This window comes from Solea solea, chromosome 1 (genome assembly GCF_958295425.1).
Source record: "Solea solea chromosome 1, fSolSol10.1, whole genome shotgun sequence".
NCBI lineage: Eukaryota > Metazoa > Chordata > Actinopteri > Pleuronectiformes > Soleidae > Solea > Solea solea.
In genome coordinates, this window is record NC_081134.1 from 39,485,209 (window position 1) to 39,499,080 (window position 13,872).

General features: G+C 43.3%; 2 protein-coding genes and 1 long non-coding RNA gene across 3 annotated transcripts in view; 2 read left to right on the forward strand and 1 right to left on the reverse strand.

Annotated features, from left to right (window-relative positions):
- bmi1a (bmi1 polycomb ring finger oncogene 1a) overlaps positions 1-3,329 on the forward strand; it is an 18,149-nt gene extending 14,820 nt beyond the window's left edge. Inside the window, exon 10 of the mRNA XM_058628722.1 lies at positions 2,242-3,329. Coding sequence (XP_058484705.1) covers positions 2,242-2,622 — 381 coding nt within the window. The 3' untranslated portion in view covers positions 2,623-3,329. The remainder of the gene's footprint in view (positions 1-2,241) is intronic.
- Positions 1,915-5,871, reverse strand: LOC131459210 (uncharacterized). The gene is made up of 3 exons (XR_009240224.1): positions 5,791-5,871; positions 2,172-4,634; positions 1,915-2,054 (listed from the first exon to the last, which is right to left on the reverse strand). It is a non-coding gene; the product is annotated as an uncharacterized LOC131459210 (long non-coding RNA).
- Positions 4,493-13,830, forward strand: spag6 (sperm associated antigen 6). Its single transcript, XM_058628696.1, has 12 exons — positions 4,493-4,656; positions 4,693-4,739; positions 4,823-4,918; positions 5,980-6,146; positions 7,375-7,558; positions 7,658-7,863; positions 8,903-9,076; positions 9,171-9,323; positions 9,487-9,678; positions 10,776-10,892; positions 11,041-11,186; positions 12,118-13,830. The coding sequence occupies exons 1-12, from the start codon at positions 4,493-4,495 to the stop codon at positions 12,194-12,196; spliced, it is 1,725 nt and encodes a 574-aa protein (XP_058484679.1). The 3' UTR covers positions 12,197-13,830.
- Positions 13,831-13,872: the final 42 nt, after the last annotated feature.

The window sequence follows — 13,872 nt, forward strand, 5'->3', positions numbered from 1 at the left end:
GTTGCACCACCTCTGGCTTTTGTAACAGCTTGCAGTCTGTGAGGGTCGGACTTAAGGAGTGACAAACAGTACTCTACTCTTCAGCAATCTGGCACCAATTATCTGCGATCGACTGCTGTCGCCAAGGACCCTTTATTTGAGATGTGGAGTATTTGCAGGGCACGACATTGATGTCGTGTGTCTTTCTGGAGTGTCGTCACAGTTTTTGCTCTATGGGAAGATGCGCGATCATCTAGAGAAAAGCTAATTCAGTTGACGGGTTAAGAAAAGTGTCCACGTAAAGATGTGCATTTGTTGAAGATGTAATGACCGCTATCTCCCCAGTGCCTTTACCTGACATGCAGCCCTCTCGTGAAAGTCATATTGCCTTATGTCTACCAGTATGCTTGCCTTTAACAACCTTCCCATGTTGTTTGTACTTGGTCCCGAACCAACACGTTTAGCAAGGTCATGCAAAGCCTTTCCCTCTTTAAGGCGTTTGATAATTGTCTTTGTTTCAATTCATGTCAATCCACTAGGTACAACAGCTCTCCAAGGTGCGATCAGTCCTTAGTAACTGCAGCGTAACAAGCAGATGTAATGCGATGCAGGTGTTAGATTAGGGCAAGAGAATTAATAGGGTGATTCCATAATGTGTTCCTTCTGCTTGGTCCCGAAAAACGAAAAAGTAACTGTTAGTGAGTGCGACAATAGTTAATCTTGATGTCCTTTACTGTTTCTTAAAGCCGGACAGTTGCCATTAGAAAGGACTGTAGTTTAGTGTCATGTCTGTGACGCGTTTTATTTGTACCAAATTAAACAACTGAATGAACGTTCCCCAAGAGTGGTGAAGCCATAGTTTTTGCCAGGGGTGTCGAGCCACAGGGGTGGATGCGTTGTGGAGGGTGCTGTTCAAGTGTCTGTGAGAGTGAGGAAGTCCAGGCCCTGCTCTGTAGCAAAGCCAGTTCCACAGGCCCCCTGCGACCGATTGCTGAGGTTTAGAAACAGCAAGTTCCTTTGAACATATGTTATACCTTATGGAAACATCCCAGTAGTGTAAAGTATTTAATATTGGTATAGAAATCAAAGTAGGCCCGTGCATGAATTTGGGCACCCCAAAGAAAGAATTCCATTAACATTTAGTAGATCCTTCTTTTGCTGCAAGAACAGCCTGTCGACAAGTCCCTCCATCCGAAATGCCTCAGTTCAGTCGGGTCTCTCGGCTTCAAAGCAATCGGTCCATTGTCAATGGCGTTAAGGTGTGGGATGACCATTCCAGGAGATAGCATGCGTGCTTCAGCAACAATTCATTGGTGGATTTCAAACAGCGCTGGGAATCATTGTCTTGCAGAAAAATCCAACCGCGGCGTAGCTTGAACTCAGTGACAGGTAGTCGAACATTCTAGCGGCCCTCAAAGGTTTCCCATATTGTGACACGACAGACCCTCCACCAAAAGTGACATTAGGCAACAAGTTAGTGTGTTTATTTCACCGTGCATACTAGGTCTCTGTTCTGAGCGCAGTACATTGTCCCCAAAAAGCTTACCTCATGTGACTCTTGTAGTGACAAACAAACACCCTTCTTTTCATGGCGCAAAGCATGGTGGAGTGTGGCTGGACAAACGAGTACACCGTCAGTAGCCAGGTGCGACCCATTTAAACTGTGTTTGGCCTACCACCTGTGACTGTGGAGACAGACAGCCCAAACTCTCTTGGTGATTTCTTGTACTCTTGTCCGAATGCATGCCAACGAACGATCTTAGTCTGGAGGTCGGCCGAGAGGTCTTTAGACGGCCACATGTCGCCGCAGTCTGAAAAAGAGCATAGGACAAGGTTAGTTAGTTAGTTAACAATGAGTGGTTCCACCTGTGTGTGTGTAATTGAAGCAATAGCATGTTACCACAAAGAACCAGGCCTACCCCGCGCAGGCGCCGCCTCCCCGCCAGACTCCTGCAAGACTCCTTCGTCTTTGTCCTCGAAGTCTTCGTCCGAGGAGGCTGCCGCTGGAGCTGCCGCTTCAGGAGGCCCGCTGCTCTTTATGGGGCTGCTGCCGGCACCTGGCTCTGACGGGACACCTGGTGATGGGAGGGCTCAAATGACACTGGGTCCAATCGGCATCGGGGATGACTTGTTGCTCTCTGATTGGGCGGCAGGCAGACTGACCTGCACTTTAGCCAAGTCAAACCACCCACCTGCATACATTAGCTAGCACTTTGCCTAGTTCCCGTACCCATGCGCACTTTTCTTCACTGTCGTCCACAGAACGGTCCTCTGCCGCTCAAGTACCGAGTCCGACCCAACTGCAAGAAGATGAAGGTCGGCCACAAGCAGCGGGAGAGTCGCGACAGCGCCAGCAGATCCGGACCGGAGAGCGACTCCGCCAGCGACAAAGCCGGGAGTCCCGCCGGGGCTCCGTCCGCCTCCTCTTCCCTGCCGAGCCCCGCCACTCCCGCGCAGTCTCCTCATCCGCACGGCAACGTCAACGGAAGTCCCGCTGCTGCTGCTCCTCTTCCTCCTGCTGCTGCTGCTGCTACTGCTGGTGCTCCCCCGACCCCCAGTCGGTCCTTCACCCACTTCAGCCCCGGCGGCGTCAACAAGCCGCGGAAGGTGTCCCTGAACGGCTCGTCCACCAACTCCGGATGACGCACGACTCTGCCGCCACCGTTTCCATGCCAACGTAGTCCCATTGTCTAGACAATGTTGTATCTCTCTCTCTCTTTTGTTGTTATGAATATATATAAACACAAAACATCACATGTAAAGATTTAAACGTAGTGGATTTTACCGTGAAAGAAAAGAAAAGAAAAGGACTTTGGAGGGAAGGACACACTGTCCCTTCTTCCTTGAAAAGCTGCATCTTTATTTTACAAAAGCGACTGAAAAGAATCCACGTTTAGATTTGCCTTTCAGTTTTGGTTTTTTTTTTTCTTCTACGTGTGTATCATGAGTAGCTCCTTCATGCGTGCTGGGATTTTTTAGCCTATACATTTTTTTTGGAAAAGAAAGACAAATCCTCTCTCTGCTTCTGGCTTCATGGAACAAGAATACATAAAACACACATCAAATGCCCTTGCTTTCTTTCTTGTAGCCGCAGTGGAATCATCCCAGTTGAGCGACTTTAGAGAATCCACGTGTAAATAGAAACTAAAATGCATATTTAATCAGCGATGACGTCATTTCTCCGACTCTACCCTTTTGTTCGGAACGAATTACTTGGGCTCCCATTTCACGCTCACTTCACCGTGTTTTGATGTCTCCCGTATTTGTATCGCTCGACTGTATGGACACGTTATTGTATTGTTACTGTTGCACAGTATAAAACATCTAAATAAAACAACATTTTACACTTAGGAGATGAGTCGACTCCGTTCTTTTTATTTTTCTGTGGTAGAAATAAATCAACTACGTATCGCATTTCATTGCTATCTAAAATACTTAGTATATATTTTTATTACACTATAAATACATTAATAAATACGTACTTTGAATTTTCCAGCATTTAAATAATTCTGATCACTACTCACCCTATTTAGTGATTTTTTTTTTTTTTTGGATTACAGTCCAGCAGTAGCTCACACGTGACACGTTTTTACATTAAATAAATGCCAAAGTACATTTGGATGCGACGGGCGACAGAAGAATGGATTTTTTTAACTTATCAATCAATCAATCAATCAAAAAATAAATACATCTATCAACAAATACATACATAAATACAGATCGCTTCGTGTTTTTTTTTACTTACTCGGTACTTAGAATGTGGCTCATTAATCGGGGACAAAGCCCCGCGTTCAGACCACATTTTGTGCGACGCAGACAGATAAACACGTTCATTCGTTCATTACTACATTAAATGATCCCCAACATTACATTTTCCACGTATGTATTTCACTAACGGTTGCTACACATTTGTTTTGAACGACTTGCCCTAGATTAAAACATATCGCTTGACATTGCACATTACTTCTTAACTAAATACTACATTGAAGCAACACTAGATTGATATCGTGTTAACTTGTATTTCACTTTTTGGATTTATATACTACAAGATATTTAATGACATTGGCATAACCACTATTGCGTTAGGCCTTTTGGCGAGGCGGAACCTTTGGTAGAAATAATACTCTTTAGAAAATAAAGTGCGCAAACACTTGGCCCGTACACATATACTAAAAATGCTACTCGTTTGCGCCAGAAGTACAAGTACAATGCGAGTACGCAGTTATCTCCGTCTTATAGCCTAGAATTAATTTTTCATGTCACAGGTCATTTGGGGTCGCGCTCTCCTACGGCAGCAGCATCATCCCTCTGTCCTCTCTGTATGCGACCATGTGTCTGCTCTGATCTAAGGCTCGTTGTCAAAGTGTGTGTGTGTGAGTGACACAAATACCTGCGCGGTTACGTTTCCGTGGGAACAAAGTCACGCTGTGGCCGCTTTCGAGGAAGCGCGTGGACCTCGACACTCCTTTCTGGAACACATGAAAGGCAACGCGAGCTCCGAGCTGGTAAGACGATGACAGAGTTAGTCGCCCGCAAACACCGTCGACGATCTTTGTTGCGAGGCGCACGACATCCTGCTTCCTGTCCGTCGCCACGGCAACATTGTAACAACACCGACACCCGAGTAGCTGCTGGGGAGGAAAGCGGACCCCAACCTGAAAGAAAACAACACATTTCGGCTTCGTTAGAAACATTTTACTGTTTTTTCGGGGGGGTCTTCTGCATCGGCGAAACTATGAGTCAGCGACAGATCATCCAAGGTGAGATTCGTCCGCTGTTTGAAATCAGTCAAGATGAGCGAGACGCACTTGTGGATTTACCGATTCGTGTCTGTGCTTTGTAGTTTTCGAGCAGTACCAAAAATCAAGGATGCAGTTTGTGCAAACTATCGCCGATCTGGCTACCAGACCCCAAAACATAGAACTCCTCCACAACGCAGGTAAGAAATAAGAGCTTTTACGACCCTAACAGTTACCATTCACAATACAATATTCCACTTGTGTGATACTGTCTGGCAGGAAACCCCCTCACAGTCACTTAAATACAGTATTTACAGTTAAATACTGTCAAGCTACAAAATACATCACTCAAACACTAATATTTTAGTGACTTGTTACATGCAGATTTGAGAGACAGATCATCTGCATGTTTCATAAATGCTTCTTTAACTGAAGCACTTCTGTGTATCTTTGGTTATCGTTACAAGACACAGACATGATAATGCGTCGACGTCGTCGTCAAACTCTATTATCCCAGGACACGTCGACATTATTCTGCACTGCATAAAAACAATCCGGACAAGGCAAAAAATGTCCTGGGCCAGTATGTATTCAAAAACTGTCCTAAATGTCCTAGTACAGTATGTCAACAAATAACATCAACATCATTCAACAGTATACAACAATCACACAGGATCACTCCAGGACAAGGCAAAAACACAATACAATACATAGAAGAGTCATTCCAATATCTGGGTCGGGGACCCACAGATGAGTCGCAGAAGTTCTTTTTTGGGTCCCCCAAATCATTTGCACGACTTTCCTAAATGACTCCACATTTATGTCCGTATGTTTTTACACAGCATGCCGTTTTGAAATGATTGCTTTACCGGCTTTAAATGACATGCGGTTTTACAGATATGGCTGCAAGTTATCATTTACATTGGGAGTTCAGTCATGATACTTTGCCGTCTTTAAATGTTCGGCAAACACTGGAAATGAATATACTATTTATTTCGTCCCCAAAGGAGTGGGACAGTTACAGGGGAATAATTGATTTGATCATGAAGAAATACAACATAACAGTTCGTACCGTTACGTGGTCCCGTGTCCCTCGGTACAAAGGAGCATCTGGAGCTCATCTGCCAAATACAACCAGACTAGGGTCAATCTATACAAAAGAAGAGGAACGGGTTATTTCAAAACCACCTCGTGTCACATCTCACAATATCAGTCGAGCACTAACCTTCTTTACCGCCGCTCGTGCGCCTCTCCCGCGCAGGTGTCATGTCCCTGCTGCGTCCCCTGATGTTGGACGTGGTTCCCAGCATCCAGCAGACGGCGGCTCTGGCTCTGGGCCGCCTGGCCGACCACAGCGACGACCTGGCGGAGGCCGTGGTGAAGGAGGGCATCCTGCCTCAGCTGGTCCACTCTCTGGCCTCGCAGAATGTCAGTATATAACATACTCATACTCTGGGACACGCAAACCACACTCTGGAACGACCGTTGAGATCCTTTCGAGACACAACACAGTCAATTATTATCATAGACACGTTCAATTAGTATAATAGGCACAGTAAACCTCTTTCTGTCTTTAGGTCAAGTTTTTGGTGAGTGGAATTCACCTCCACTTGCACCGTCAGAATATTAGACATCGATACAGTTATTAGCATTGGATGTACATTTCATGTACAAGTGAATAATACATTCAGTTTGAAATTTCACCCACAGCCAATAACAGAGAATTGCAGTATAGTAAGTAGTATCTACTTGTTCGACGTTTTTTTTCCTGGATTACATTTGGCCCGACATTACAGACTGAACACCTGAGTTTAACAAGTCCGTGTTTGCTGCAAAATTCTACTCCACTGCAAAAGTGAAGAAATACAGATTTGGCATTCTAAAGACATCAATCGAAACATGGATTGTTAGGCTATGGCTCTGGAAAATCACTGCACAAAGTAAATGTCTATTAGCAAAACGGTCAATTGTCCTGGTCAAAGAATATTATAATTTTTGGAAGCAAACTATGATGACTTCAAACCAAGGTTGTGCTATTGTTCTAGTATAAGTAAAGGCCACACTAACCCATACAGTAATTATACTCTCTTATAAAACAAATGTAATTGCAGTTTTCTTTTTCCTCATGGTTGTAGAACAATAAAAATCAACTCTGAAAAAAGAACATGTTGTGATAAGGAGACAGCAACAATGATACATGTTTCAACTTCCATCCTCTTGCACTTTACATTTACATGATTTATTTATAGTAAGTATACTGTACTGCCACATCCTTCCTTCCTTCTCTGTTTTTCCTTCTTTCTTTAACTGTGCATTTATGGTTTGTTTTCCTCTTAATTATATCACATCAAATAATCCAACATGGACAACATGTATGTAAAATCCTAACAAATCCATAATTTCTTACTATCCTAAACATTGTTATATGGTAACACACATACACACTATTTTATTTTTTTTGGCCCAATTACATTTTCTTGGAGAAAATAATTACTAACAATAATCATTTTCTGCACGTCATTTCATTTGAGGACCCCCAAGAAACCTCCCATGACCCACCTCTGGGTCCCGACCCAGGCTTTTGTAATCCCTAATAAGCGCACGTCTGTCTGTCTCTCTCCCTTCTCTCCCTCTCTCTCTCTCTCTGTGTGTGCAGAGATTTTATAAGAAAGCAGCAGCGTTTGTGTTGCGTGCTGTGGCCAAACACTCAGCTGAACTCGCCGACGCTGTGGTGTCCTGTGGCGGCGTGGACGCTCTCGTCCTGTGCCTGGAGGAGTTTGACTCCGGAGTCAAGGAGGCGGCAGTCTGGGCTCTGGGCTTCATCGCTCGTCACAATGCGCGTAAGGAGAACGCGCAGCTGACATGTTTGGTTTTCATTTGGTTTGTTTTTCTCCCTTCCTCCACGCATGGGCATTTTCATGTTTGCGCTCCTCTTGCAGTGTTGTCGCAGTCCGTCGTGGACGCGGGCGCGGTCCCGCTGCTGGTCATGTGTCTGCGGGAGCCCGAGTTGGCGCTCAAACGCGTCGCGGCGTCCACACTCAGCGACATCAGCAAACACACGCCCGAACTGGCGCACACAGTGGTGGACACTGGCGCTGTGGCGCACCTGGCGCAGATGATCCTCAACCCGGACGCAAAACTCAAGGTAAAAAAAACAAAGACTAAACCTCAGCTTCACTCATTTCACAACGGAAGGAACTGTTTTATGACACTTTATAACATGAAAATAGCAATTAAATCACAAAACATGATTACTGGATATGAAGATAGTGTGCGGATCAGTGTGTAACATTTTACAACTCATTACTTTTGCACCCGTGCAGCCTTTAATTTAGGATGAACTGAAAACTATTTCTATTACTTTTTGTTCCCTGTACATTTAAACACGACTTTTTTTTGTTGTTTTTTTTAATAAAAATACTTAAATACATATTTTAAATTATTATTGTTTTTTCTAAATGATCACATAACAGGAATCCTTTTTTATATAACATTTTATTTAGGTGGTTTTCTTTGTTAGCTTTTTTAAACAAAAGGTCTATACAACAAAACAGTGACCCACACTTCTAACTACAAACCAATACCAAAACTACTACTTTAATCTATCCAAAAACTAAAACAATATCAAATAATGAAAACGTCTTTGAGCTCAATAACCATAACAACAAATACAACATAACTAAATAACTATTCAATGTGAAGCCATTACGACATTAAATATTGCACCCCATACACCCCAATGTTGATTTTATTATCTTTTTAAAATAAAAAATACTTTTGGATTCATCAAATACCACCACGTCTATCCAAAAACTGACAGCTTTATTTAATTCACTTAAGTGTTTTAAAGAGACCATGATTTACATATAATACTATTTCCTAAATGTATTCATTAAAATGTATTAATTAAAAATGGAAGGGGCTAACAAAATAATGTTTGCGTAAACAATTGAGTAAAGAGTTGTACACATTCTCAACAATTACACATGAATTGGAACTGAATAAAAATAAATTCGTTCGGCCCTTGGTTTGAGTGCATGTGTGTGAAATAGACACTCACCACTCTCGTGCAGCTTCAGTGTGTGTGTCGTACGAGACGAAAAACACACGCAGACGCGCCGGCTTCCAACACGGAAACACTCAATTTCAGTGTTTTTTTTTTTTCTCTCGTCTCCTCTCTGCAGCGGCAGGTCTTCTCGGCCCTCAGCCAGATCAGTAAGCACTCGGTCATCCTGGCGGAGATGGTGATCGAGGCCGAGATCTTCCCCGCAGCCGTGGCCTGCCTCAAAGACCCAGACGAGTACGTGAGGAAGAACGTCACCACTCTGATGAGGGAGGTGGTGAAACACTCGCCAGAGGTGACGCACGCACACGCACACGCACACACACACACAACCACAAACAGTTGGAGATTAACATTGTGTAAAATGAAATGTGTTTGTGTGTTTCCAGCTCTCCCTGGTGATTGTCAACTGTGGCGGTATGGCATCAGTGATAGACTATCTGGGCGATTGCCATGGAAACCTGCGGCTGCCGGGGATCATGATGCTGGGATATGTGGCAGCTCAAAGCGAGAGCCTCGCCATGGCCGTCATTCTCTCCAGGGTGTGTGTGTGTGTGTGTGTGTGTGTGGCTTAACCTCCCTCTTCGTGTGACCTCCAGCCAGAGTCACCACTAAACCCCACAGGCATTCCTCCAGGTCCAGTATGTAGGTCATGCACAACTGTCTAACTGCAGTGCTGTTGTGTCCTGTCCTCTTGCCCTGCAGGGGGTGCCGCAGCTGGCCCTGTGTCTCTCCGAGGAGTCCGAGCATCACATGAAGGCGGCCGCGGTCTGGTCCGTGGGTCAGATCGGGCAGCACACGCCGGAGCACGCCAAGGCCGTGGCCGCAGCCGGCCTGCTGCCCAAACTCCTGCAGCTCTACGTGGACGCCACCAGCTCAGAGGACCTGCAGATCAAAGTAACAGCTCTCAGAAGTGTTCACCTGGAAATGTGCTACAGTAGAGGCACAATTACACATAATCTCAACGACAGAAATGTGCTACAAACCAAATTCAGAGTCAAACTGTTTCTTTAAAGCTCCTGTATGTAATATTTACAGAAGTCTAGTGAAAGAAATTCAAAACAATAATTTTACACCGAAGCCTCAAAACGTCCATCTGGACTTATATTAACCGTAAAAGGGCCAGAAAATGTCCTGGAACTAAGTGTTGTTGCCCATTTTTGCCACAATTATTTCCAACGTCCAGAAGTTATTTACAATTGACTGCATGTTAAAATGGCATATTAAATATTTAAAATGGAGTAAAAACACTGTAGTTATAACATCAAATTCTGCATGTTCAATTTGAAATGTTGTTCTGAACAGTTTGGCAATCTTTTTCTTTTGAGTCTTTGTCTCAATGTCCAAAAACAGGCCAAAAACCAGAAACTACAGTATGTACAGGCTTTTTTCCTCTCTGGTGACAAAGCGAATCTGCCCATTCGCCGGCTTCCTGCAACAGCGCAAGTCAAATTACCGTAATAACTTCACGTTGGCTTTTGACACGCAACTTCTCAGCTTTTCAGAAACCACTGGAGTTTTGCACAAACCGTGGCCTAATTGCAGTAATGCAAAGTGCGCTTGCGAAAATGTTGTCATCTGAGATGCACTCGCTGTTTAAGTTTGTTTTTGTTTTTTTATAACACAGGGTCCGTTAACAGCAATATATGCAGTCAGACGAGTACAATAACCACAGTAAATACTGTCAAAGCACAAAGCAGCAATAATTACACATCAATATATTAGTTAATTAAGGCAAATGTAGCAAAGACTGACTACTTCCCTTTTTTAAAGGTGTATAATCATGTTAAAATAAAAATAATTTGGTTTTTTTTGCCTTAGAATCTTTGCGTGTGCTTTAGGCAAGGGCCTTGCTTCGCAAAGGCCGCCATTTTGTGTCGCTCTGCTTCTACGGCAGCCCAAATGATCGCGTGTTTCAGAACATCCTTTTTTTTAGTGTGCTCAAGCCAACACAAGAGGTAGAGCGATGTTGTGAATTATGATTATGTTTCCAGAGTAAGAAGGCCCTGAAGAGCATTCTGCACAAGTGCACTGACCTGCCCACTCTGCAGCCGCTCCTCTACGACGCCCCGAGCAACATCCTCAAACACGTCGTGGGCCAGTTCAGCAAGGTCAGAGAGTCCGTGTCTGCGCGGCACCAACCTGCAGCAGAAAATGTGCATTTTGAATGTCAGATAACAGACAAGTTTTCTTCATTTATGTGGTGATTCTGTCCTCCCTCCCTCCCTCCCTCTCTCCCTCCCTCTCTTCCTTCAAAAGGTGCTGCCTAACGACAGTAAGGCCCGGCGTTCTTTTGTGACCAGTGGAGGTCTGGCCAAAGTGCAAGAGATCAGGGCCGAGCCTGGTTCTCAGCTGCAGGAGTACATCAACGCAATCAACAACTGTTTCCCTGTAGAGATAGTCAGGTACACACACACACACACACACACACACACACACCTGAACACAATCTGTGTGTGTGTGTGAGAGAGAGATGTTAACAGTAATCCAGGATTGACTCATCACATCAGTCATTTCAGAACTCACTTTGTTTCTCATCTCTGCTACAACTCACTCATCAGCATGTAAATATGCACAGGATTATGGAACAAGACAAATATACTCTTTCACTACAAGGGTAGCAAAAAAACCAGAATAAAGCAGGAAAACGTGACAGTTACAACGATATCAGCTAATTAGAAGAAGCAGCACAGGCTGTGTATGAAATACGTCATTTTAATTAAGTAAACCAGGAATTGGGGACTGGTACTAAAGTATTTGCACATAGATTTAGTATAGTGTACTTTCAGAAACCACTAATCCACTAAAAGACTTAAAGCGTATCTTTTTTACACTAGCCTTCAACTAGCTAGCTTTTTATGCATAGTAACAAAGGCCGCGTCCCCATTTCATCTTTGGACTTTAAACTTTGGAACACACTACCCTTACATATCAAGGAAGCGTGCTCACTAGATATTTTTTCTAAAAAGACTTGCATCTTTTGTTTTATTTCAAAGTTAAAACAGGGTTTTTACTTTTTGACTTTAGACTTTTTCCTTTTCATTCCACCCTGTGTTGTGTATTTGCTTTTTTATTTTATTTTCCTGTTACTGTGAAGCACTTTGAGCTGTTTAGTTTATTATTATTATTACTATTTACATATAAACACACACAGACACTGTTATTATTAGGTACATCCAAGTCACTGGGTTAAACTAGATAGAAATAATTGGGTCAAATACATTTTCTTGAAGAATGGCGTCATAAAGCAAATTCTGGACTATAACCAAGAGATAATTGTTAAAGTTATAAGGTCTTTAAAGTGTACGTGAGTGTTGAGTTTTTTTGTTGCTGCAGGTACTATTCCCCCGGCTACTCAGAGGTGTTGTTGGAGAGACTGGAGAACTACGTGCCAGGTCTGAATGAAACATGCTGATCGAACCGAGAGAAGAGCACAGCAGAAACAAAGCCTCTCTCTTTTTAATGCCATATTCTCCACTTCGACTCTAATGATGCTCTACATAATGGCACTTTCACAAGCAGTGTGACAATTCATCTCGTGCAGAGAGGTCAAAGGTCAGCTTTAGTGACAGAGCGTGCATTTCTGGAAACTAATAAAAAAAATAACCTTGACAACCTTAGTTTATGTCTAACAAAAGTCAACATTTTGCCAGTAGAAAGAATCACTGAGTTACTGTTTGTGAATGTGACATTTGAAATATTTAGCCACGTCGTCGGTGTCATCCCCGGACGCCAAGTGAGTGTTTCTGATGTTTTCTTGATCTTTTATGACTCCCCCCACGCCATCATATTCCGACTCATCTCTTCAGTCTCGTACCATTTTAACATTTCGCACTTTTTCTGTTTGACATATATCAGTGACTCGTGTGAGAGACTAATTCTGTTGGTCTTCTCAAACAACGGCCTGGTTGTTGGTCAGAAATAAACGACATACAATGTGATATGAAGTGTCGCAGTGAGTGTGCATCGTTGAATTAACAAAAATAACAGAAGACAAAAAAGTCTCATATATGTACAGAAAAAATGCTTTGTGATAATTAATTTAGACAACCGGTTCACCCATTTTACACAATGTTAATACCTAGACCCTTTTTTTTTTCCATTTAACAGAAAACCACCTATGTTGATCAATAGAACATATTCAATGTACGATGTATGAAAGAGGAGACAGTTGTGACAGAATGCTTTTAATGATCTCAAAACACTGAGGTTTTTTTTATGTGTGTAATTAAAATGAGGATTTTAAATTCTGATCCGAGAAATGTACAAAGGGTTTACTGCTTCTCCCACTCGTCACAGACTCATCTGTGTTTTCTATCACTTTCTTTCTTTGTAAATCAGCAGCTTCTGAATTCAGTAAAGGACAATAACAAGAAAAGATATATGTATATGAAAAATAAGAAAATAAGTAGGTTACCTGGAAAAAGTGACCTCCAACCTCTTCAGTTTCTGCTCCCTCTGTAGGAAAATGTTGAGAAAACAAAGAGTGGCTGAGATATGCGTTTGATTATAGAACTGTGCTACATTCACTTTTCCTTTTTTACATTTTTGAAACTGTTATCTAATGTTCTTTTTGTATTTTTTAAGTTATTCTGTGGTTAGATCAATTACATGTATTGAATCAAATGGAAGTGGCCCACTCACTCGGTCACTGAGGCTCTCTTTCAGTCCTCGGCGTGGTTTTGCACGGGTCACACTGCCTCCTGGCGGCCGCTGCTCCTCACTGCGCCTCAGCTGTGTTTGTCTGGCTGCGCGCGTGCGTGCGTGGGCGCGCGCAGCAACAGCAGCAGCTGCAGCGCACGTGGCTCGCGGCTCTTTGTTTGTCTCCTCACATTGTAGCGACGCCTCTGACCGCAGCAGCGGCGGCAGCAGCAGTAGCGGCAGCAACAGCAGCAGCGGCGGCAGCTTCTCTGTTAAAATCTGATTTCATTTCCTCACTGGAGCGTTTCTTTATTTTTCCTCCATGTGTGTGTAATGTACATTTTTTATTAACAATAAATGTGTGAAGTTCACAAGAAGCAAAGCGTTTCCCCCCTCTTCTATCTTCTAACCATCTGTTCTCGTATATAAACCAATAAACGTTCGGTCCGG

Bases quoted from the DNA above. Each gene is read 5' to 3' on its own strand.
- spag6 (XM_058628696.1), top strand. From the start codon at position 4,493: ATGACAGAGTTAGTCGCCCGCAAACACCGTCGACGATCTTTGTTGCGA. The intron at 4,740-4,822 runs GTGAGATTCGTC...TGTGCTTTGTAG, and splicing joins TCAGCGACAGATCATCCAAG to TTTTCGAGCAGTACCAAAAA. The intron at 7,864-8,902 runs GTAAAAAAAACA...TCCTCTCTGCAG, and splicing joins ACCCGGACGCAAAACTCAAG to CGGCAGGTCTTCTCGGCCCT.